Source organism: Eubalaena glacialis, chromosome 6, assembly GCF_028564815.1.
Source record: "Eubalaena glacialis isolate mEubGla1 chromosome 6, mEubGla1.1.hap2.+ XY, whole genome shotgun sequence".
NCBI lineage: Eukaryota > Metazoa > Chordata > Mammalia > Artiodactyla > Balaenidae > Eubalaena > Eubalaena glacialis.
The window spans coordinates 142,250,731-142,273,052 of NC_083721.1; the positions used below are offsets into that span (position 1 = coordinate 142,250,731).

Consider the following 22,322-nt stretch of genomic DNA (forward strand, 5'->3'; position numbering starts at 1 on the left):
TGCCCATTTAAAAAATTGGATTGTGTTTTTATTATTTAGTTGTAAGAGTTCTTTGTCTGTTTTGGATATTAGACCCTTATCAGATAAGTGATCTGCAAATATTTTCTCCATTTGTTGGTTGTCTTTTCACTTTTTGATACTGTTTTTTGGTACACAAAAGTTTTTAATTTTGTGATGAAATTTTTAATTTTAAGATGAAGTCGAATTTATCTTTTTTCTTTGGTTGCTTGTGCTTTAGGTGTCATACCTAATTCAAGGTCACAGGCTCACAGCTATGTTTTCCTCTAAGAGTTTTATTGTTTGAGCTCTTACGCTTAGATCTACGATCCACTGAAGTTAATTTTTCTATGTGTTGTGAGATAGGGGTGCAAATTCATTCTTTTGCAAGTGAGCATCTAGCTGTCCCAGCGCCATTTGTTGAAAGACATTATTCTTTCCCCATTGTATTGTCTTGGTGCCCTTATTGAAATCTATTGACCATAAATATACAGGTTTATTTCTAGACTCAATTCTATTCCATTGATCTGTATGTCTGTCCTAAAGCAAGTACCACACTTGTCCTTATTACAGTAGCATTGTAGTAAGTTTTTAAATTGGGAAGCGTTGAGTCCTCTTTGTTCTTTATCAAAATTGTTTTGGCTATTTTGGGTCCTTTGCAGTTCCATATGAACTTTTTAGGGTCACCTGGTCAATTTCTGTCAAAAAAAAATCAGTGGAATTTTGATAGGTATTGCATTAAATCTGGAGATTAATTTGGGGAATGCCATTTTAATAATATTAAATCTTCCAGTTCATGAACACAGGATGTCTTCCCATTTATTTAGTTTTGTCATTTTTAGTGTACAAATTTTTATACTCCTTTTATTTTTATTCCCAAGTATTTTTTGGTTGCTATTATAAATGGAATTGTTTTCTTAATTTTATTTTTGGATTGTTAATTGCAAGTGTATAAAAATAGAGTTGGTTTTTTATATTGATCTTGTGTCCGGCAACCTTGCTGAACTTATCAGCACTAATAATGTACTGGTGGAGTTTTTAGAATTTTCTATATACCAGATCATGTCATCTACAAATAGATTAACTTCTTCTTTTTATATGAATGCCTTTTTTTTCCCCCCCTTCCTAATTGTTCTGGCTAGAACCTCTAGTACAGTGTTGAGTAGATGTGGTGAGAGTAGACATCCTTGCCTCATTTCTGATCTTAGGGGAAAAGCTTTCAGTCATTCATCATTAAGTATGATGTTTGCTGTGGGCTTTTCATAGATGAAGAAGTTTCCTTCTACTCCTAGTGTTTAGTGTTTTTATCATGAAAGGGTTTCAAATTCTTTTTCTCCATTGATAGTGATAATCAAGTGTTTACCCCCTTTATTATACAGTGTATTTCATTGACTTAATTTTATATGTTGAAAATATCTTGCATTCCTGGGATAAATCCCACTTGGTCATGGTATATAATACTTTTTAAGCATTGATAGATTTGGGTTGATAGTATTTTTTTGATGACTTTTGCATCTGTATTCATAAGGGATATTCATGGTGTATAAGACTTTCTAGATGGTGATAGATTTGGTTCAATATTATTTTGTTGATAATTTTTGCATCTACATTCATAAAGTATATTGGGTCTGTAGTGTTCTTTTCTTGAGGTGCCTTTGTCTGGTTTTGGTATGAGGTTAATACTTCACAGAGCGAGTTGGGAAGTGTTTCCCCCCTCTTCAGTTTTTTAAGAGTTTGTGAAAGACTGGTGTTAATTCTTCAAATGTTTTGTAGAATCCACCAGTGAAGTCACCTGGTCCTGAGCTTTTCTTTCTGGGGAGTTTTTTTTATTACAAATTCAATGTCTTTATGTGTTATAGGCCTACTCATATTTTCTATTTCTTCTTGAAACAGTTTTGATAGTTTATCTTTCTTTCTAGGAATTTGTTCATTTCATCTGGGTTAGCAGATCTGTTGGTATGTAATTATAGTACTCTCATAAATTTTTTATTTCTGTGAGGTTAGTAGAATTCCCCCCTCTTCATTCCTGATTTTCAATCGTCTTCTTTTCTTGTTCCTTCTAGCTACAAGTTTGTCAATTTTGTTGATTTTTGTAAAGGAACTTTGTTTTGTTGATTTTTCTCTATTTTTTTTTTTTAATCCCTACTTATTTCTGCTCTAATTTCTATTGTTTTCTTCTGCCTGCTTTGGATTTTAGTCTGCACTTCTTTTGTCTAGTTTCTTAAACTGGAAGATTATAGACTTGAGACCTTTCTTCCTTTTTACTGTGTTTACAGCTTAATTTCCTTCTAAGCACTGCTTTCACTGCAGTGAAATGGAATGTTATATTTTTGCTTTCATTAATCTCAAAATAGTTTCTCATTTATTTAGTAGTACAGCCATTACAGCTCTCTTTTGGATGCTGTTGCCATGGTATTTCTCTTCATCCTCTGACTTTCAACTTATTTGTGTCTTTGAAGCTAAAGCACATGTTTTATAGATAGTATATAATTGGATGTTTTATATTCATTCTGTTACTCTCTGCCTTATAATTAGAGTTTAATCTATTTACATTCAATGTATTACCAATAATGTAGATTTTACACCTGGCATTTTGCGATTTGTTTTGTATCTGTTCTTTTTTGTTTCTCTAGGCCTCCATCACTGCCTTCTTTTGTGTTAGATATTTTCTAGTGTACCATTTTAATTCTCTTTTCATTTCTTTTATAATTTATAGTTATCTTCTTAGTGTTTGTCCTGGGTATTCCAACTAACATGTTAACTTATAACAATTTAGTTCATATTAATAAAGCTAAATTTCAGCACAGATACAGCTTGAAGATACTGCAGGTTCAGTTCCAGACCACTGCAGTAAAGCAAATATCACAAACTGAGTTACACAAATTTTTTTTGGTTTCCCAGTGAATATAAAAGTTATGTTTACAATATACTGTAGTCTACTAGGTGTGCAATAGCATTATCTCTAAAAAACTGTACATGCCCTAATTAAAAAACACTTTATTGCTGAAAAATGCTAACCATCATCTGAGCTTTCAGTGAGTTGTAATCTTTTTGTTGGTGGAGGGTCTCGCCTCAGTGTTGATGGCTGCTGACTGATCAGGGTGGTGGTGCTGAAGGCCGGGGTGACTGACAGTTTCTTAAAATAAGACAACAATGCAGTCTGCTCCATCAATTGACTCTTCATTCATGAACGATTTCTCTGTAGCATGCAGTGCTGTTTGATAGCATTTTACCCACAGAAGGCCTTTCAAAATTGGAGTCAATCCTCTCAAAGCCTGCCACTGCTTTATCAATTAAGTTTATGTAATATTCTAAACCTTTGAATAGGTTTCAATAGTCATTTCAACGGTCTTCACAGCATGTTCACCAGGAGTAGATTCCATCTCAAGAAACCACTTTCTTTGTTCATCCATAAGCAGCAACTCCTCATCTGTTAAACTTTTATCATGAGATTGTAGCAATTCACATCTTCAGGCTCCACGTCTAATTCTAGTTCTCTTGCTGTTTCCATCACATCTACAGTTGTTTCCTCTACCCTCACAGTCATCCGTGACGGTTGGAATCAACTTCTTCCAAACTCCTGTTTATGTTGATATTTTGACCTCCTCCCATGAATCACAAATGTTTGTCATGGCATCTAGAATGGTGAATCCTTTCCAGAAGGTTTTCAGTTGACTTTGCCCAGATCCATCAGAGGGATCACTCTCTATGGCAGCTATAGCCTTAGGAAATGTATTTCTTAAATAATAAGGCTTGAAAGTCAAAATTACTCCTTCATCCATAGACCGCATAATGGATGTTGTGTTGGCAAGTATGGAAACAACATGCATCTCATTGTGCATCTCCCTCAGAGCGCTTGGGTGACCAGGTGCATTCTCAATGAGCAGTCATCTTGAAAGGAATCTTATTTTCTGAGCAACAGGTCTCAATAGTGGGCTTAAAATATTCAGTAAGCCATGTTATCAACAGATGTGCTGTCATCCAGGCTTTGTTGTTATGGAGGACAGGCAGAGTAGAGAGCATAATTCTTAAAGGTCCCAGGATTTTCAGAATCCAAGTATTGGCTTCAATGTTAGCTGCATTGTTAACTGCAATGTTAGCCCCTAACAACAGAGTCAGCCTGTCCTTTGAAGCCAGGCATTGATTTCTCCTCTCTAGCTATGAAAGTCCTAGATGGCATCTTCTTCCCACAGAAGGCAGTCCATGTACATTGAAAATTTGTTGTTTAGTGTTGCTACCTTCATTAATGATCTTAGCTGGATCTTCTGGATAACTTGCTGTAGCTTCTACATCAGCACTCACTGCTTCACCTTGCACTCTGATGTCACAGAGATGGCTTCTTGCCTTAAACCTCATGAACCAACCTCTGCTAAGCTTCAAACTTTTCTTCTGCAGTTTCCTCCCCTCGCCCAGCCTTCACAGAATTGAAGAGAGTTAAGGTCTTGCTCTGAATTAGGCTTTGGTTTAAGGGAATGTGGTGGCTGGTTTGATCTTCTATCCAGACTACTAAAACTTTCTCCATATCAGCAATAAGGCTGTTTTGCTTTCTTATCATTCATGTGTTCCCTGGAGTAGCACTTTCAATTTCCTTCACGAACTTTTCCTTTGCATTCATTCACAATGTGGCTAACTGTTTGGTGCACTGGGCCCAGCTGTTGGCCTATCTGGGCTTTTGACATGCTTTCCTCACTAAGCTTAACCATTTCTAGCTTTTGATTTAAAGTGAGAGACATGAGACTCTTCACTTAAAGGACTTAGAGGCCATTATAGGGTTATTAATAGGCCTAATTTCAGTATTGTTGTGTCTCAGGGAAGAGGGAGGTCTGAGGAGAGGAAGAGAGATGAGGAAATAAACGGCTGATTGGTGGAGCAGTCAGAACACACACATTTACTAAATTCGCCACCTTATGTGGGTGTGGTTCGTGACACCCCCAAATAATCACAATAGGAACATCACAGATCACGGATCACACATCACCATAACAAATATAATAAGAATAAAATTCCAAATATTGCAACAATTACCAAAACGTGACAGATATGAAGTGAGCATACGTTGCTGGAAAAGTTCAGCGTTGCCACAAACCTTTAATTTGTAAAAAGTGCATTATCTGTGAAGTGCAATAAAGTGAAGCCCAATAAAACAAGGTTTGCCTGTACTATACAAAACCTTTTTCTACAGGAGTTAGCTCCATTTCCCCTGTTCCTTTGTGTTGTTATTGTCACAAATTACATTTTCATACATTGTGTGCCCATCAACACAGATTTATAATTATAGCTTTATGTAGCTGACTTTTAAATCAGATAAGAGAAATAGATTTACAAAAAATAGATTTGTACTGTCTTTAAATTTACTTAGCTGTTATATTTACTGTTGCTCTTTATTTCTGTTTTTATTTTAATAACAAATAGGTAATAATAAATAGAGTATCTTAATTTGTCCGTCATTTTTTTTTTTTAAAGAGCTCCTGACTTATTTATTTATTTATTTATTTTATTTTTTTGGCTGTGTTGGGTCTTCGTTTCTATGCGAGGGCTTTCTCTAGTTGTGGCAAGCGGGGGCCACTCTTCATCGCGGTGCATGGGCCTTTCACTGTCGCGGCCTCTCTTGTTGCAGGGCACAGGCTCCAGACGCGCAGGCTCAGTAGTTGTGGCTCACGGGCCTAGCTGCTCCGCAGCATGTGGGATCTTCCCAGAACAGGGCTCAAACCCATGTCCCCTGCATTGGCAGGCAGATTCTCAACCACTGCGCCACCAGGGAAGCCCTGTCCGTCATTTTTGAAGACAGTTGTGCTGGCTATAGAGTTCTTGACTGACAGTATTTTTCTTTCAGCGCCTTAAGCGCCATGCCCCTGCCTTCTGGCTCCCTTGACTCTGATGAGAAACCAGCTGTTACTCTTATTAGTAAGATTTCTTTTACATGATGAATTGCTTCTCTCTTTCTGCTTTCAAGAGTCTTATTTTGTCTTTTGATAGTTTGATTATAATGTGTGTAGGCTGGATCTCTTTGAGTTTATATTCTACTTGGAGTTCTTTGAGCTTTTTGAGTTTGTAGATTAACGTTTTTGAAATTGTTTAAGTTTTCAGCCATTATTTCTTCAAATATTCTTTCTGCCTCCTTTTCTTTCTCTTCTCCTTCTGGGACTTCCCTTGTGTGTATGTTGCTATGTTTATTGGGATCTCACAGGTCTCTGAGGCTATGATCACTTTTCATTTTTCCCCCTGTTCCTCAAGACTAGGAACTGACCTATCTTCAAGCTCACTGATTCTTCTGCCTACTCAAATCTAACATTGAGGCCCTCTATTCCAGTTACTATAATTTCCAAATACAGAATTTCCATTTGCTTTTAAAAATATTATCTCTATATATTTATCGATATTCTCTATTTGGTGAAGCAGTTAAAAAAAACTTTCTCTTAATTCTTTAGACATGGTTTCTGTTAGCCACTTGAACATGTTTAAAATAAATGATTTATGGGCTTCCCTGGTGGTGCAGTGGTTAACAATCCGCCTGCCAATGCAGGGGACACGGGTTTGATCCCTGGTCCGGGAAGATCCCACATGCTGTGGAGCAACTAAGCCCGTGTGCCACAACTACTGAGCCTGCGCTCTAGAGCCCGTGAGCCACAACTACTGAGCCTGTGTGCCACAACTACTGAAGCCTGCACGCCTAGAGCCCGTGCTCCGCAACAAGAGAAGCCACCGCAATAAGAAGCCCTCGCACCACAATGAAGAGTAGCCCCTGCTCGCCACAACTAGAGAAAGCCCACACGCAGCAACGAAGACGCAATGCGGCCAAAAATAGTGAATAAAATAAAATAAATAAATAAACTTAAAAAAATAAAATAAATGATTTACATTCTTTGTGTAGTAAACCCAATGTCTCAGCTTCTTCAAGGATAGTTTCTATTGATTGTTTTTCCTGTGTATGGGCCATACATTGTTTCTCTGCATATCTCAATCTTTTGTTGAAAACTGGACTTTTAAAATAATATAACATGGCAATTCTGGAAATCAGATTCATCTCCCTCCCCAGGGTTTGTTGTTATTGCTGCTTGTTATAGTGGTTCAGTGACTTTTCTGAACGTGTTCTGTAAAGTCTGTATCTTTTGCCATGTGTGGCCAATGAAGTCTCTACTCATTTAGCTTAGCTGTCAGCTAACGATTGGACAGAGATTTCCTTAAACATCCGGGGCCAAAAGAATTCCCTGGTCTTTGCCAAGGGGCTGTGTACGTAAGGGCACATCTTTAGAACACAGCCTGGCAGTTGAAAATTGGCTTTCACTTCCTGTTTGTGCAGAGCCTCAAAATTAGGCACAGGCAAGAATTTCGGGTAGCCTCGGGTCTTCCACAAGCATGCACACAACTCCACGTATGTGTGGCATTCTAGAATTCCTAGAACCATGTCTTATGGATATCTATTCCCCTAGCTTTTCCTTTTAAGCTTTTTGGTTGTCTGTTGCTTGCCTCAGCTCTTATCCACCTCCTAAGGCAAGTGCAACATTAAAACTCTTGCCTGGTGCTGGGAAAACTGGAGAGCTACATGTAAAAGAATGAAATTAGAACATTCTCTAAAACCATACACAAAAATAAACTCAAAATGGATTAAATACCTAAATGTAAGACTGGATACTATAAAACTCCTAGAGGAAAACATAGGCAGAGCACTCTTTGACACAAATCACAGCAATATCTTTTTGGATCCGTCACCTAGAGTAATGGAAATAAAAACAAAAATAAACAAATGGGACCTAATTAAACTTAAAAGCTTTTGCACAGCAAAGGAAACCATAAACAAAATGAAAAGACAATCTATGGACTGGGAGAAAATATTTGTGAACAATGTGACCAACAAGGGATTAATCTCCAAAATATACAAACAGCTCATATAGCTCAATATCAAAAAAACAAACAACCCAATCAAAAAATGCACAGATCTAAACAGACATTTCTCTAAAGAAGACATACAGATGGCCAACAGGCACATGAAAAGATATTCAACATTGCTAATTATTAGAGAAATGCAAATCAAAACTCACACACAGTTAGAGTGGCCATCATTAAAAAGTCTACAAACAATAAATGCTGGAGAGGGTGTGGAGGAAAAGGAACCCTCCTGCAGTGTTGGTGGGAATGTAAATTGGTGCAGCCACTATGGAGAACAGTATGGAGGTTCCTTAAAAAACTAAAAATAGAGCTACCACATGATCCTGCAATCCCACTCCTGGGCATATATCTGGAGAAAACCATAATTTGAAAAGATACATACACCCCAATGTTCATAGCAGCACTATTCACAATAGCCAAGACATGGAAGCAATGTAAATGTCTGTCGACAGATGAATGAATAAAGAAGATATGTTGTATACACACACACACACACACACACACACACACAATGGAATATTACTCAGCCATAAAAAAGAATGAAATAATGCCATTTGCAGCAACGGATGGACCTAGAGATTATCACAGTAAGTGAAGTAAGCCAGACAGAGAAAGACAAATATCATGATATCACTTATATGTGGAATCTAAAATATAACACAAATGAACTTATCTGCAAAACAGAAACAGACCCACAGACACAGAAAACAAACTTATGGTTACCAAAGGGGAAAGGGGAGGGGAAGGATAAATTAGGAGTTTGGGATTAACATATACGCACTACTATATATAAAATAGATAACCAACGAGGACCTAGTATATAGCACAGGGAACTATACTCAGTATTTTGTAATAACCTATAAGGGAAAAGAATCTGAAATATATATATATATATATATATAACTGATCGCCTTGCCGTATACCTGAAACTAACATGACATTGTAAATCAACTACATTTCAATTAAAAAAAAAAAACCCCAGAACTCTTTCCTGTAATTGTTTTCAACAAATACCTCTCCAGGGAGAATAACTTTCACACTGGGTCAACTTTGAGTTAGCTCAGCTACAGACAGTGTGGTAAGTGGGATCTTCCAGGGAACCATCAGACAGGCAAAATAATGACAATTCTTGGGAATGAAGCTTTGAAAGAGCTCTACTTTTGTTTTGCTTCTTTTGGTGGCTGCTTGTCTGCACCAAGAATGTGGGCTTAGTTGTTAAGGCTCCTGCAGAGCTGGAATGAGGAATGCAACTTGAGCAAATTGAAACACCACAAAGGTCAATGATCTTATCAAGACTCAGTGGTCCTTGCTCTGCCATTTTCACTGACATCACTTGGAAAAAGCTTTTGGACCATTTGTAATGTCTTAGGTCCTATTTCTACTAGTCATCTAACTGCAGGCAACCAATGGACTTTCTTCCCATGCCCCTACACACTTATGGCCACCTAGATGTGAGGAGAGACAAAGCTCTTCTCAAGAAGCCCCTTTACCTTGAATTCTTTTCACTCACATTCTCTTTGACTTTGCCATTTCTTACCATGAGTATCAGAACCACAAGAAACTCTCCTCTCATGTATACTGGGTCCTACCATCTTTGTGGCAGGCATGATAAGAGTTCAAACCAGGTTACACAAGAAGTAAGATGTTAAGTGAAAAATTTACTGTCAACACAAAAAATGCGTTTTGATTGTTTCTACTAGGTCTGAGGCAATATAACAGTACCTGCTGTTACTTTGGGTACCAGAAATGAACCAACTTCCCATTTTTGGGGGGTGGCTAACATTACCGAAAAGCCTGTTTTAGAGCTTAGTGGTAACCTAACCCCAAGCATTGTGCCATGTTCATTTCTAACTGAAGGTTTAAGCAAGTTACATGTCACGGACTAGGAATGGCAGAGCTAGCAGACATCTGAGAAACACTTGCAATCAACCCAGATCCCCTCTATTTAAATGGCAATTGATGCCTGGGTTAACCTATGACATGCTTTGGGTTAGTTTAACCTCAGGTTTGCTTTTGGGGATTAGCTCACCATCTTTCTCTATCCTTTTCCTGCTTTTATTAGTTTGTTGCTTCAACATTCTTCCACTTTCTCAGCAAAACCTTATGGTGTCTCACATCAGAAATTGTTTGTGTAGGGACTTCCCTGGTGGTGCAGTGATTAAGACTCTGCGCTCCCAATGCAGGGGGCCGGGGTTCGATCCCTGGTCAGGGAACTAGATCCCATGTGCATGCCACAACCAAGAAGCCCGCCTGCCGCAACTAAGGAGCCCATGTGCCGCAACTAAGGAGCCCACCTGCTGCAACTAAGACCCAGTGCAATCAAAATAAATAAATATACATATATATATATATATATTTTTTTTTTTTTAAAAAAGGTTATCCCATTAAAAAAAAAATTGTTTGTGTAATCCCCTAGTGCATAAACAGGCAAGGCATTTTTTAAATCAAGGATCTCCCCCAAATGCCAAATCTCACACATCTTTCTCTGCAGAATCACCATTGACATCCTTCTTGTCTTTCTCCCCAACTAAAATGTAAGCTTCCTGAGGGCAGAGACTTCATTCCTGGTGTAGCTCCAGGATTTAAGACAGTGCCTGCTGCAGAGTGTGTACTCAAAAAATGTTTGCTGAAGGGCTTAAAAGCGAAAATGCAATTTTTCTTTAAGTTTAGAGAAGGGCGAAGAGGAAGAAATATTTTAAGATCAAATCACTGGCTTTTCAAATCAAGCCTGCATTTCAGCCCTCATCAAGAAAGAAGACAGAAAAGAATCATAGGAAGGCAAGAGGAGTAAACCACCCTCAAGAAAATGAGAAATAACACAGAAAGAGGAAGGCAGAGAAATGGAGACTCACATGAGTGCTGGAGACGGTGAGGTGCGGAAATGACCTAGACAGTGCAGAGTGTTCTACACCTGTGTACTTTTACTGTCTTCCGTTAGATTAGGCTCTGACTTGGAAGGGATGGTCACAGTCAGACATGAGAGAGGGGACTGGTGCTACACTGAAATCAAACACCTACCCAATCAGTTCGACACTGCCAGGGAAGAGCTTTCCAATTCCAAATTCATTTTTGCTACCCAGTTTTACATCTGAATCCCCTACACCAGAAGGAACCACAAGAAGGGAAGGAGCAGGCAGACAGCAAAGACTGCTAAGCATGCCCGGGGATAAACTGAGAACAATGACACGCTGGCCTGGCTCATCATTTCAGGGCTAAATGAATTGTGAACTGAACTCCAATTATCCTTCCCCAACGAGCACAGCCAACTGCCCGATCTCACTGAGGTTGGGCTTGGCCAGTGGAGTATTAGCAGCAGTGATGCATGCAGAGGCATGAACTGTGTGGGTCAGGCTTGCCTTCTTGCGCTTCGTTCACAGAGAACACAGATGGAGCAGATCGAGCCCAACTCACGATGAGCGGTCAAGCCCAGCCAGACTCCAGATTGAGGCGTCACCCGGCCGAGCCCGTCAGCCAACCTGCAAAGGCATAAGTGAGGATGAGTATTTTAGCTTGACGAGACCTGAGGCAGCAACAGCAACAGAAACGTAAGCAGATGTCATTCTCTTAGGCTCCATCACGAGGACACATTCCGTTCTTCACTGCTCTGTGCCCAGAGCCTAGCACAGTTCTTGGGACACAGCAGGTGTTCAATAAACATCTGCTGCGGTACATTTCTGTTTCTTTTAAAACTAGTGACCTAGGATAATAAAACTGAAAGGAACTTACATAATTTAGTAGTCAAGCATATGGTCCAACTTCAAAATTGCCAATTTCAACAAGGACCGGAAAGCATATTAGAGGTCATCAGGTGATTGAGCACCAGTGGTGGAAATGACTGCCTGGATGTGAATCTAGGCTTCATGAATTACTGGCCAAACAAGCTTGGGCAGAAGTCACTTCACCTCTTTGCCTTACTCTTCACCTGTTAAATGGTGCTATTAATAGGACCTACCTCATAGGACAGTTGTGTGGATTAAGATATGGATTTCAAGTACTTACAACCTTGCCTGGTACATGACAAACACCGTAAATGCACCTTCTGTTGTTATTACCAGCATAAGATGATTTGGAAAAGTTATTAACGTCTTCTTGACCTGCTCCTCCAATCACCTATTTATATCTACTTGTTCTCACTTCTAGCTAACCTCTGTACATGTTTATAATAAGCTTTTTTTTAGCTCGGGAATGCTAAGTGCTGATATCTATTCCATCCACCTCCCCTCCACCAACCATTTTAAGAACTGCTGATTTTGTTCTTTTCATCCAAGATATCATTTGCCCCTTCTCCACCTGCTCAAATCATATTTGTTCCTCAATGTCCAGCCTAAACGCCACCTCTTCCAAGAAGCCTGTTCTGATCACCCTTCCCAGAGTGAACTTGTTGTTCACTGACCTTCCATAGTTAGCAGTTCATCTCTACCTCAATTACACTTTCACACTTTCCACTTTTAGGTACGTACCTTTCCATGATGAAATTGTGAGCTCCGAGAGGACAAGATCCCAATTTCTAGGCTCACTTTCTGCCCATTCCCATCCCCAAGTATATAGCGGGCAAGCAGTAAGTATTTGTTGAATAACTGTATTTGAAAAGCCCATTTAGAAAGGTTCATCTAAATTGTAAAACAGCTTTATTGAAAATTCAGTAAGTTTCTAAAGAAAGGTAAAAACCAGTTACAACTGAACACTAATCAGATATTTTAAGGGAAAAGAAGTTTGCACATGAAAGACACTTGATGTATTGCATTAAAAAACTTTATTTCATTTAAAAGGTCCAATATAAGCCAAATTAAACCCCAAATCGACAGCTACACTTAGAGATATCCTGAACTAAATGGCACTGTTTTGAGTTGTGTGTCTTATTAAAGGAGATCATTTGCTACTACCACCACTGCCCTAAAAGTAGTTCTACAACAGAAGCTGGTATTATAATACATAGCAGATACTTCAGATGTCATCTTTCATGCAGAAGTTAAAAAAGCAAACAGGCTTTTCTATTCTGTGCAGGTATAAAAACCACTACAGAACAGGGCCTGAATGCCTCTGACATACAAGGTGTAACTATAAAGGAACTCACTGGCGCTGTGTCCCTTCATTCAAGCAGTCCGCGTGCTTCCCCCAACAACACTAGTGCCATTAAAATACCGTTCTGGACAGTACTTTGGGTTTCCCCTCATCAGGTGCCGACCAAAGGAAGTGGTTGATCAAGCTGGGGGACAGACTATCACAAAATGGGATCACAGAGCAATGGAATAGCTTTCCTAAGTGGGCAAGTGATTCGGAAGACCCACCTCACCAGTATTTCCAGTCATGGCATCATTTACATAAAATGATGCAAGATCTAAATTCTGGTATGTGTGAGGATAAATTAAAAACAGCTTGTTACTTTATAGCTACACCTTGGGTTTCATTAGAGGCGGTAAATCTAACAGTGTGTCTAATGAGTCCTTCTGGAAATCATTTCAGCAGACAAGTCAAATAGCCTGCAAAAGAGAAGACACGGCAGAGGGCGTAAGTCATCCTGCCGAGGTTCTCAGCCTTCTCTTGCAGGACAGACCAGGGCCCAAGGACGGAAGTTCCCAGGAGGGAAGGAGGCTTCAGCTCCACCTAAGGAAGACCTTTCTCACAGAGCTGCTCAACAACTGAATGGACTGCTTGGTGAGGTAGAGTCACTGGAAGTATTCAAGGTGGAAAGATCACCCCTGTAGAAGGGACTCCTGTATTTGCTAAGAGGTTAGACGGGATGAACCTCAGGTCTCTTTCAATTCTGAGATTCTAGAAAATTCCCTCAGGGAATTCAGAAGAGAATTCCTAAAAGGAAAGAGAAAGCACACGTATGTATACTTTTAGAATCCTCTTGAGTTTTTTCTTTTTTTTCAAAAGGTACAATAGAAAATGTAGTCCGCTGTCTTTAAAATGCATATTCACCTTCCTACCACTAATAATTAGGAAGGGTCCATTATGACTTCTTTATATTATAAAGAAAAGATGGATGATTACATTTATAATTTCTGTAAATATTTTAGAAAAAAATGCTTAAAATCTAGTAGTCAATGCCCTAGAAACTTTATAGATTTTTAGGTAATATGCACAGATACAAATACATTATTAAATACAACTCACATCTGTGTTTTATTATACTCTAAAATATACAGGAATCTTGATGTACTGAAAGAGTGCAAGTAAATACAGTATTCAAGCAGTCACTATTTCTATTTACATGCTCATTAATTCTTCAAAAACCCACAAAATTATCAAATAGATCAAAATACTGTTCTGTGTTTTCACACTTTATATTCAGAAAAACCAGCTGATAATTTACAAAGTTTCCAGTTTCACAATACAAAAAGAATAAAATGAAATTGGGTATCATTTTGTGAAAATTTATGGAACTCTACCCAGACCTGGAAGACCCCCTACATATGTGAAATCATTTTCACTGGGAAAGTGACAGTTACAGTAAAAGCAGACCCATATAAATTGTTATTTAAAAGCCTAAACATCAGCCTTTCCCCCCTCCTTTTGTTATTTAAAAGGCAGTCTTCCAATTCGGCAGGCAATTGCTTCCTTCCCTAAACAGTAGCATGTTATAAACACCCTACTTTAAATGTCAGTAAGACCTAAAGGCTTTAGTATTTTAAACCTTGCCCAATACAGAAATGCCTTCTAAGAGAAACCTGATGGCGTTAACTTATGAATAACAAGGGTGTTTCTCTTTTTGATTCTTCACTAAACAATGAAAACGAAAATCCCCCAATCCACTGTGGAGGCACAAGGGCGACACAGGAGATGAAGGTGTACCATCCAAAGTAGTGAGGTTGAAAACTCCACTCCCCAGGACCACTTGGCTGCAATAGGGTGAAAATCATCTACTTCCTGATTTCATGAAATTTCCTTCTTCTAGGAAATTCTTTACATTTTCAAACAAAAATAGTTCAATTTTAAACCTAAACCATTCAAAACTGGGCAACAATAGCCCGACCCCAATCTACCTCATGTCTACATCACAAATATTTTCACCCTGACTGCACCCAATCAGCTGGTTTTCAATTCTAATATTATAAAAGTTGGAATTTTAAAATTTTTATGTAAAAGAAAAAAAAATGTAAAAATACATCTGCTTTCTCTCATGGTTTAATACAGTATTAGAAGGCTTTCAGATGTTTTCTTAAAAAAAAAAAAATCAACATTTAAAACCAAATCTCAGCTTCATTTTCAGAAATATTAAAGTTTGGTTTAGATAATGTCTCATTTCACCCGCTCCAGCTTCCGCAAAGTGGCATTCTATTAAAACCCTTTGAGTTATTTGGTCCTTTGGCAATTTGCTGTGCACATCATGCCTACTGTACCAAACTTTTATTGCCCTTAAATTTAGTTGTAGTTTTACTGATAAAACTGAAATCTAGTGTCCTTATCTCTTCTTTCACAATAGTGTTGCTTGTGTGAGCAGATTAGGGTACACAGTGTCCCAAATAATTCTTGGCACTGCAAAACCAAATTACATAATTCCACAAAGCAATGTGCCATCAAAGTGTTTTCCTCTGGTCAAGTCTATTTCAAGATTCTAGAAGTTCCTTTTGCAAAACTTGCCTTTAAAACTCTTCTTCCTAATGTTATCACATTTCTTCTATTCGCCCACTCTGTCATCTTTCCTCTTAGGTTGAATTTGTACGTGAATAAGAAAGTGCCTTTTTCCTGAAAAGCACAGTTTGAAGCGTCAGTGCCAGAACTCCCCCCTTGGACCTCTGGCTCAGCCGGTCAGTAGGTCTCGGAATCAGAGTCATTGAGCTCGTCCACATCAGTGTATAAGTACTCCTGCTCCCCGCTGATGTTGTTGAAGCTGCAGTAGGAGCTGGGTTCATTCCTCATGATGGGCAAGGCTTCGAAGCTGACTGTTTTTGAGGTGTTTGTATAACGGTTAATGGCATTGAATGTCAGAGATGATAAAGGGCTACTTGATGAGACAGGCATCATGGTGGCCAAAATGAGAGCGAGGCAATCAGCCACGTCCTTGTTGGGAGCACAGGCCAAAGCTGGGGTATAGCCTAGAATTAAAGATAAAATTTAAAAATTACTCATCCTAAGACTCATTTCACTAATACAAGGAAATAAGCCTAAAGCCCTTCAACTTTACACATACTTTAAGTTACCTAGCTTATATAATAAATTGGTTTTACTGGAATGACTCAGAACTTTCCAATAAGTAGAGAAAGAGGAAAGTCATAGAAATCTAGGGTGGGAGGAGACCTAACAGACTACATTATAGCAGAGGAAACTGAGGCCCAGGATGGATGATTCCTCCACTATCTCACAACTTACCTCTATCCGTCCAGATTCACAGACAATATCAGACTAGAATAAGGGGAAAAAAACAGACTGACCAATCTTTGTTCAGAATGGTGGGAGAGTCTTACTGTTAATCTGTCGTTCTGTAAGTGCTTACATGCTGAGAAACCTAAATGTGCACAGATTCGTGAATGAGGCTCTGAGCAGGTGCTCAAAAGATGCTTGTTCAATGAATGACTCATGGCCATCAATTAACTTCTCTTCTAGGGTCACAGTCCACTGAAGAAAAACAGATAAACTAAACAGGTTTAAAGCTCCTAAGTCAAAACAAATGTTTCCTTTGTATATGCTCCCTTCTTTAGCAGAAGAAGACTGACTTTAGCCCGAAGGCACCACAGAGTATCAATACAGCAGAGGAAGGAAACACTTGGTTGGGTAGGGAGAGAAGATTGTGAGAACACAGAGCCTAATTTAATCATCAACCTCTGTTGTTACTGGAGCAATTTATAACTGGATCATTAATTTGAAGGTTAGAATTGATTGTAAAATAAGATGGGTACTTACTATGACTTGCCAGCTTTGGACCGTGATTACTGTTTCACATTGCAAAGTATGTCAGAAGACATCAGGTCACAGGCGACCTTCATTATCATCTGTTATACTATCCCTTCCATCTCTTTATAAGGAAAAGCTATATAAAACCTTGAAAGTGATCAACAAAGATTGCCTATTGGCTATTGATTTAGAGCCTCACAATGTGACCAAATATCTTATACAGGTTAGCGATTTAGGCTCCTGATTTTAATCTATATAGTTGCTGTATTTCCAGAAATGTAATTTACTGATAGTGAAAGTTTCTTTTATAGCTAGGAGAGTCTGAACTTATCTTAGTGGGTGATACCACTCACTTCTATAGATTTCATGACTACATTTTACTAATGATTCCCAAATCTCTATGTCCAACCTAGATCTTGCTGACTTTGGGCTCCAGATCCATATATCCACATCCAGTTACCCACTTGGAGTTTCCAGTGAACTCTTCTCATGTCCCTAACTGAACCCAGCTCTTCCTCCTACATTCTCATCTTAAACAATGGCACTTCCCCCACACATCACCCACACCAGGCTGCAGGCGACTTCTTCCCTCCCCGAGTTCCAATGAGCCCCATCAAAAGGGCTCTAGAAACATCAACGTCCTTTCATCTCCAATGTCTCTGCCTTAATTCTGCCCACCCCCTCCTTCCACCCCTAACTGTGAACTTGTTTCCTAGTCTAGGCTTGCTCCTCTTCAGACTAGCTGCTGTCTCCCTGATACACAGATCCTTTGCCACTTGACCTAAGAGACTCTGGCGTAACTCAGTACTCATGTTGCCCTACGTTGTATCTCTAAATACATCACGCTCTCTGCTTAAAAAGTTTTCTCCCCACTTTTTACTTGTCCTTTGGATTTTGGCTCAGAATGCACTTTTGGGGGATGCCTTCCCCGATATCTCTCATGGCATTCTAGGGTTATTCTAACTGAACTGCTTCAAGGGCCTTGTGACAGCCTGTTTATATGCACTGCCATTCAAGGAAGCAGGCTGTCTTACTCTACACTATACCTGCAGGATTTAGCACAGTTCTCGGCACATCATCACGTAACACACACCCACTGAGCCCCACATGGCCGGGCGCTCTTCTAACTGCTTAGAGTAGATCTGTGAGTGCAGCTGACAAAGACTCCTGCCCTCATATGTTAGAAGATAAACTCTATGGAAAAAAGAATGAGGAAGGAGTAGAGCAGGTTAAACAAGACCTGAAAATGCTATGGGGGGTGTGCAGCAGGCTGCAGTATAAAAAGGGTAGTCAGGATGGGATTCATTGAAGAGATGACATTTGAGTTAAGACTGGAAACAAGTGAAGGGTTTAGTCAGAGATTGCTGGGGGCAGAGTGTTCCAAGCAGAGGAAGCAAGCAGCCAGAACAAACATGACAATGCATGTACATCCCTGGTGTGAGGAGCCGGCACAGCAGAATGCGACGACGGAGGAAGAGTAGGAGATGAGGTGGGAGAGGTAATGGGGAGCGGGACGACCTAGTAGGGCCTTGGAGATCATTTAAGGATTATCAGTAAACTGAGATTCAGAGGGAAGCATCTTCCCATGTATTTTAAAAGGATCCTGGCCAGGGTGGTAGATGAGGGAAAAAAGTGGGTATAATTTGAATACACTTTGGAGGTGGGTCAGTAGTACATGCTGGTGGATTGTGCCCTGGGTGTGAGAGGGGTCGAGGAGCAACTGTAAGGATGGGAACGGTCACCAGCTGAGCCAAGGATGGCTGTGGGCACAGCAGGCTCGGCAGAGGGGGAGAGAAAGGCCCATCAGTTCAGTTCTGGACGTGTGCATTAGACATCCACTGTCAATTAGGCAGCTGGAGACAGAAATTTAGGAATTCTCAGCACAGAGGTAGTGTTTAGAACCAAAGGACTGGATGAGGTCACCCAGGGAGTGAATGTAGGTAGGGAAAGCAAAAAGAACTCAGTACTGAGTCCGAGAGCCCTCCAATATTAACAAGCTGGGGATAGCGCAAGAAATTATAAGTAGTACTGTAGGAGGAAAACTAAGAAAATGTGGAGTCCTGAAAGCCAAGTAAAGAAAGTTTATCCAAAAAAAGGGATACACCTGAAACTAATATAATACTGTATGTCAGTTATACCTCAATAAGAAATGAGTAAAATAAAAAATAAACAAAAAATTTTCAGTTCCAGTAAATCTGGTTATTTAAATCTAACCAACAAAGTAGTGAGTTACAAATCCTCACCCGGTTATCAATTCAAGGAACCAGGCATTTGTGAACGAAGAATGTCCTAGGGACCTCCCTGGTGGTGCAGTGGTAAGAATCCGCCTGCCAATGCAGGGGACATGGGTTCAAGCCGTGGTCTGGGAAGATCCCACATGCTGTGGAGCAACTAAGCCCGTGCGCCACAACTACAGAGCGTGCACTCTAGAGCCCGCGCTCAACAAGAGACGCCACCGCAATGAGAAGCCCACACACCACAACGAAGAGTAGCCCCCGCTCACCGCAACTAGAGAAAGCCCACGCGCAGCAACAAAGACCCAATGCAGCCAAAAATAAAATGAATAAAATAAAATAAATTAACAACAAAAAAAGAATATCCTAAAGAAGGATATTATAATCAAATCATATGTATTCTCTCCGACTCTCCCTCTTATCCCGCCCTGAAGTGATCTGTACCTACTGATCCCAGGAACAGTGTACAGCACAATGGAAAGTATGGAGATTTTTGGGGGGAATAGCGGACACTAGCTGTGGTAAACTGCAACCTTCACATCCCTTATTCACATATGTTTTCAATTCCACATTAAAGCCTTTTCTTATTTTTAAAGAAGAAATAATCAGTTGTGTCAAATTCTGATGTATCAAGTGAAAGGAGAGGTGACTCCTAGCATTGCAGTGGTCACTGGTGACCTTGCTGAGAACCGTTCTGTAGTGCGATGGGGGTAAAAGCCAGACCAGGGGGGGATTCACGAGAGCAAGAAAAAGGAGAAGTGGAGACAGAGGGAGAGCCAACTTCTGAGTAACTGTGTTGCAAAGGGGAACAGAGAAATATGGCAACCGCTGGTAGGAGCAGCGGGAGTAATGAAAGATTTTTTAAGATGAGAGAAATAATGTTTCTATGCTGATGGGAATAATCTAGAAAGATTCCTACAAAAAAGTCATTATTACAGGACACGAAAGCAAAGAATTGCTAAAGTGGCAGTCTCAAGTATGCAAAAGAGTGCATAAGTGGGAAGATTAGCTTTAGACAAAACCTGGCATTTAAGTAAGGGCCTTGATAAATATTTGTTGACAGAACAAATTCTTTGAATACTAAGATAAACAAAGGTGGTATCACTAAACCAAAGTTAGTAAACCCTAACTCTGATTTAATAAATACATGAAACTCAGAAGTTCACCTGTTAGATGGACTTTTCCTGCTTCTCTTGCCCTTATTCCCTTTGCCACAAAGTATAAGTCCTAGTCAGTATTAACTTCAGCTCTTCTCTTTGACCAATAAAAAATATGCAAGTCTACTTTACTTCAAATATGGATCATCGAAAGATGAAAGCTTCTAACAGGTTAAGGAAAGAGAATACAGAAGCTACTTACCATTTTCATCTACTGCAAGCACACTTGCTCCTTTCCCCAAAAGTTCTTGAACCACCATTGTTAGCCCATTTCGGGCAGCAACATGCAGAGGTCTGGAGGGAAAAAAATATGTGTACACGTACATGTGTGCACGCCCATGCGTGTGTGTGCTCGTTCACTCTCTCTATCCCGGTTGTTGAAGACCATTTTTGCTTGGCTGTGCAGATCTAGAGATGCAAACTGGAGGCCCATGGTCCTGACAGCGATGAAGATGGGAGCGGGGCACGGCAGAGCCAGCGTGCAGTGCACTGTCAGGCCCCGTCATGCAGCTGAGCTCAGCACTGGGCCCATCAACAGGTTTCCACCTTCACCAAACCCTTTTGTGAGTTTCCTTCAAGACTCAATGTTTGAAGAGATTTTACTAACTAAACTGCCTTCTTAAGTTGTTGTTTTAAGAAATGTGGTTGGCAAACACGTATAATAGAATATACAATAAAAACTGTAAATTGCAACAGCACAAATTCCAACAGGCTCTGAAAACAGTTTACAGGTTCCATGACTCATTTTTGGACCCTTAAGGGATCTGACTGATACATGAATGGGAACCAGTATTATAAGGTTTTTCTCTTTACTAAGTCTCAAAGTAGAATAGCAAATGAAAATGGAGAGAGGACAATGGGAGACACTGATCCAGGATTTAAGGAGTCACCTGGAGGCTGGCGGTTCACAATTAGAACCTGATTATTTCTGAAATCTCTCTAGCTTACAGACACGTATAAAACTTTTTGCCTCATTTACTGCTAGTGTCAAATAATGTATTATTCCAGTTGGTTGCCATAAAACACACAGAACAGTATTACTTTCCTCCATAAAATTGGATTGAGAAACAACACATTGTAATTCAAAAGCTTTTTTAGTAATATGCCTTTTAATTATGATGATTTTAGAAATGAGTTTTGTCACTTATAAGAACTGTTCCTTATTTTTTAACTGCTTCTGTGACAGACTGATTCCAATGGTCCCATGTTAAAAAAGAACCCCATTAATCATTTTTATAATTATAGGTCACAAGGTTTACACTAGACACTGAAAGTACTCACGTTTGCAAAGCTGCATTGGTTGCATTGATGAGGTTTCTATCTGTTATCTTTTCCAGTATTAACAAGGCACTAGTTTCATGACCCTAAAATTATGGCAAATAACTCTTAAAAACTTCAGCACCATTAAAGATGAATTTATACACTCAATACACCCCAACCCTAGTCCATGTAACATATACATCACCATACATATGCCATGCATTTTCTTGGTTAATGCCTTAAATATTTGCCCGAACATGTGTTGGTGTAATGGGGTTACAGAAGAGGACAGGAATATTTAAGATCAGAGAGATTAGAGAAAGACAATCATTACGTTTAGGCTTGTGGTCCAAAACTTACTTGGCTTAATGGAAACTTTCATATACCACGGTGCTTAAGACATCAGTATTTTTTCCCAAGAAATCTGATGTCAGTGATTATTAGAGAGGTTTGGTCCCTAGCTCTGTTCATTTTAGTTAAGTGGAAAAACTTTAAATGCCACTGTTGATATTAACAATGAAAATATATCCTTAGGATGTGTACCTACCTTGCTGCAAGCCAAATGGAGGGCGGTGTTTTTACTGTTATCTTGTAAAGTCAGATCTGCACTAGCACTGCTAACCAGCATCTCTGCGAGGAAAAATTTTATCAACTCTTTTGTTTATGAACATACACCTCAGATTACTAATAACTCACTGTAGAGAAATGAAGACAGAAAGGAAAAATATCCCTCCAGCAAAAACTTTAGGGCAAAAAACACACTGTAATATAAAGGTCTATACCATATTGTTATACTGTTGTATAAGTAACAGACAAGAGCGACAGGAACTAATATTCCTTTGTGAGGTCTTACTAAATTTCAAAGACTGTTTTAAGTGCTCTGCATTTATAGTAACTTATTTACCCCTCAAAACAACCCTACAAAGTAGATACTGTTATTTTTCTCATG

The 22,322-nt window shown here is 39.4% G+C and overlaps 1 protein-coding gene across 4 annotated transcripts in view; it reads right to left on the reverse strand.

The window, feature by feature from the left end:
* Window positions 1-13,887: 13,887 nt before the first annotated feature.
* Window positions 13,888-22,322, reverse strand: part of ANKRD28 (ankyrin repeat domain 28) — a 172,745-nt gene continuing 164,310 nt past the window's right edge. For 2 of the 4 annotated variants that reach the window (XM_061194708.1, XM_061194707.1), the window contains 4 exons: window positions 21,921-22,003; window positions 21,395-21,477; window positions 20,316-20,407; window positions 13,889-15,926 (listed from right to left, as the gene is read on the reverse strand). In XM_061194708.1, coding sequence (XP_061050691.1) covers window positions 15,640-15,926; window positions 20,316-20,407; window positions 21,395-21,477; window positions 21,921-22,003 — 545 coding nt within the window. In that variant the 3' untranslated portion in view covers window positions 13,889-15,639. Of the gene's footprint in view, window positions 15,927-20,315; window positions 20,408-21,394; window positions 21,478-21,920; window positions 22,004-22,322 lie in introns of all 4 variants that reach the window. The other 2 variants (XM_061194706.1, XM_061194709.1) reach the window with 2 other exon arrangements.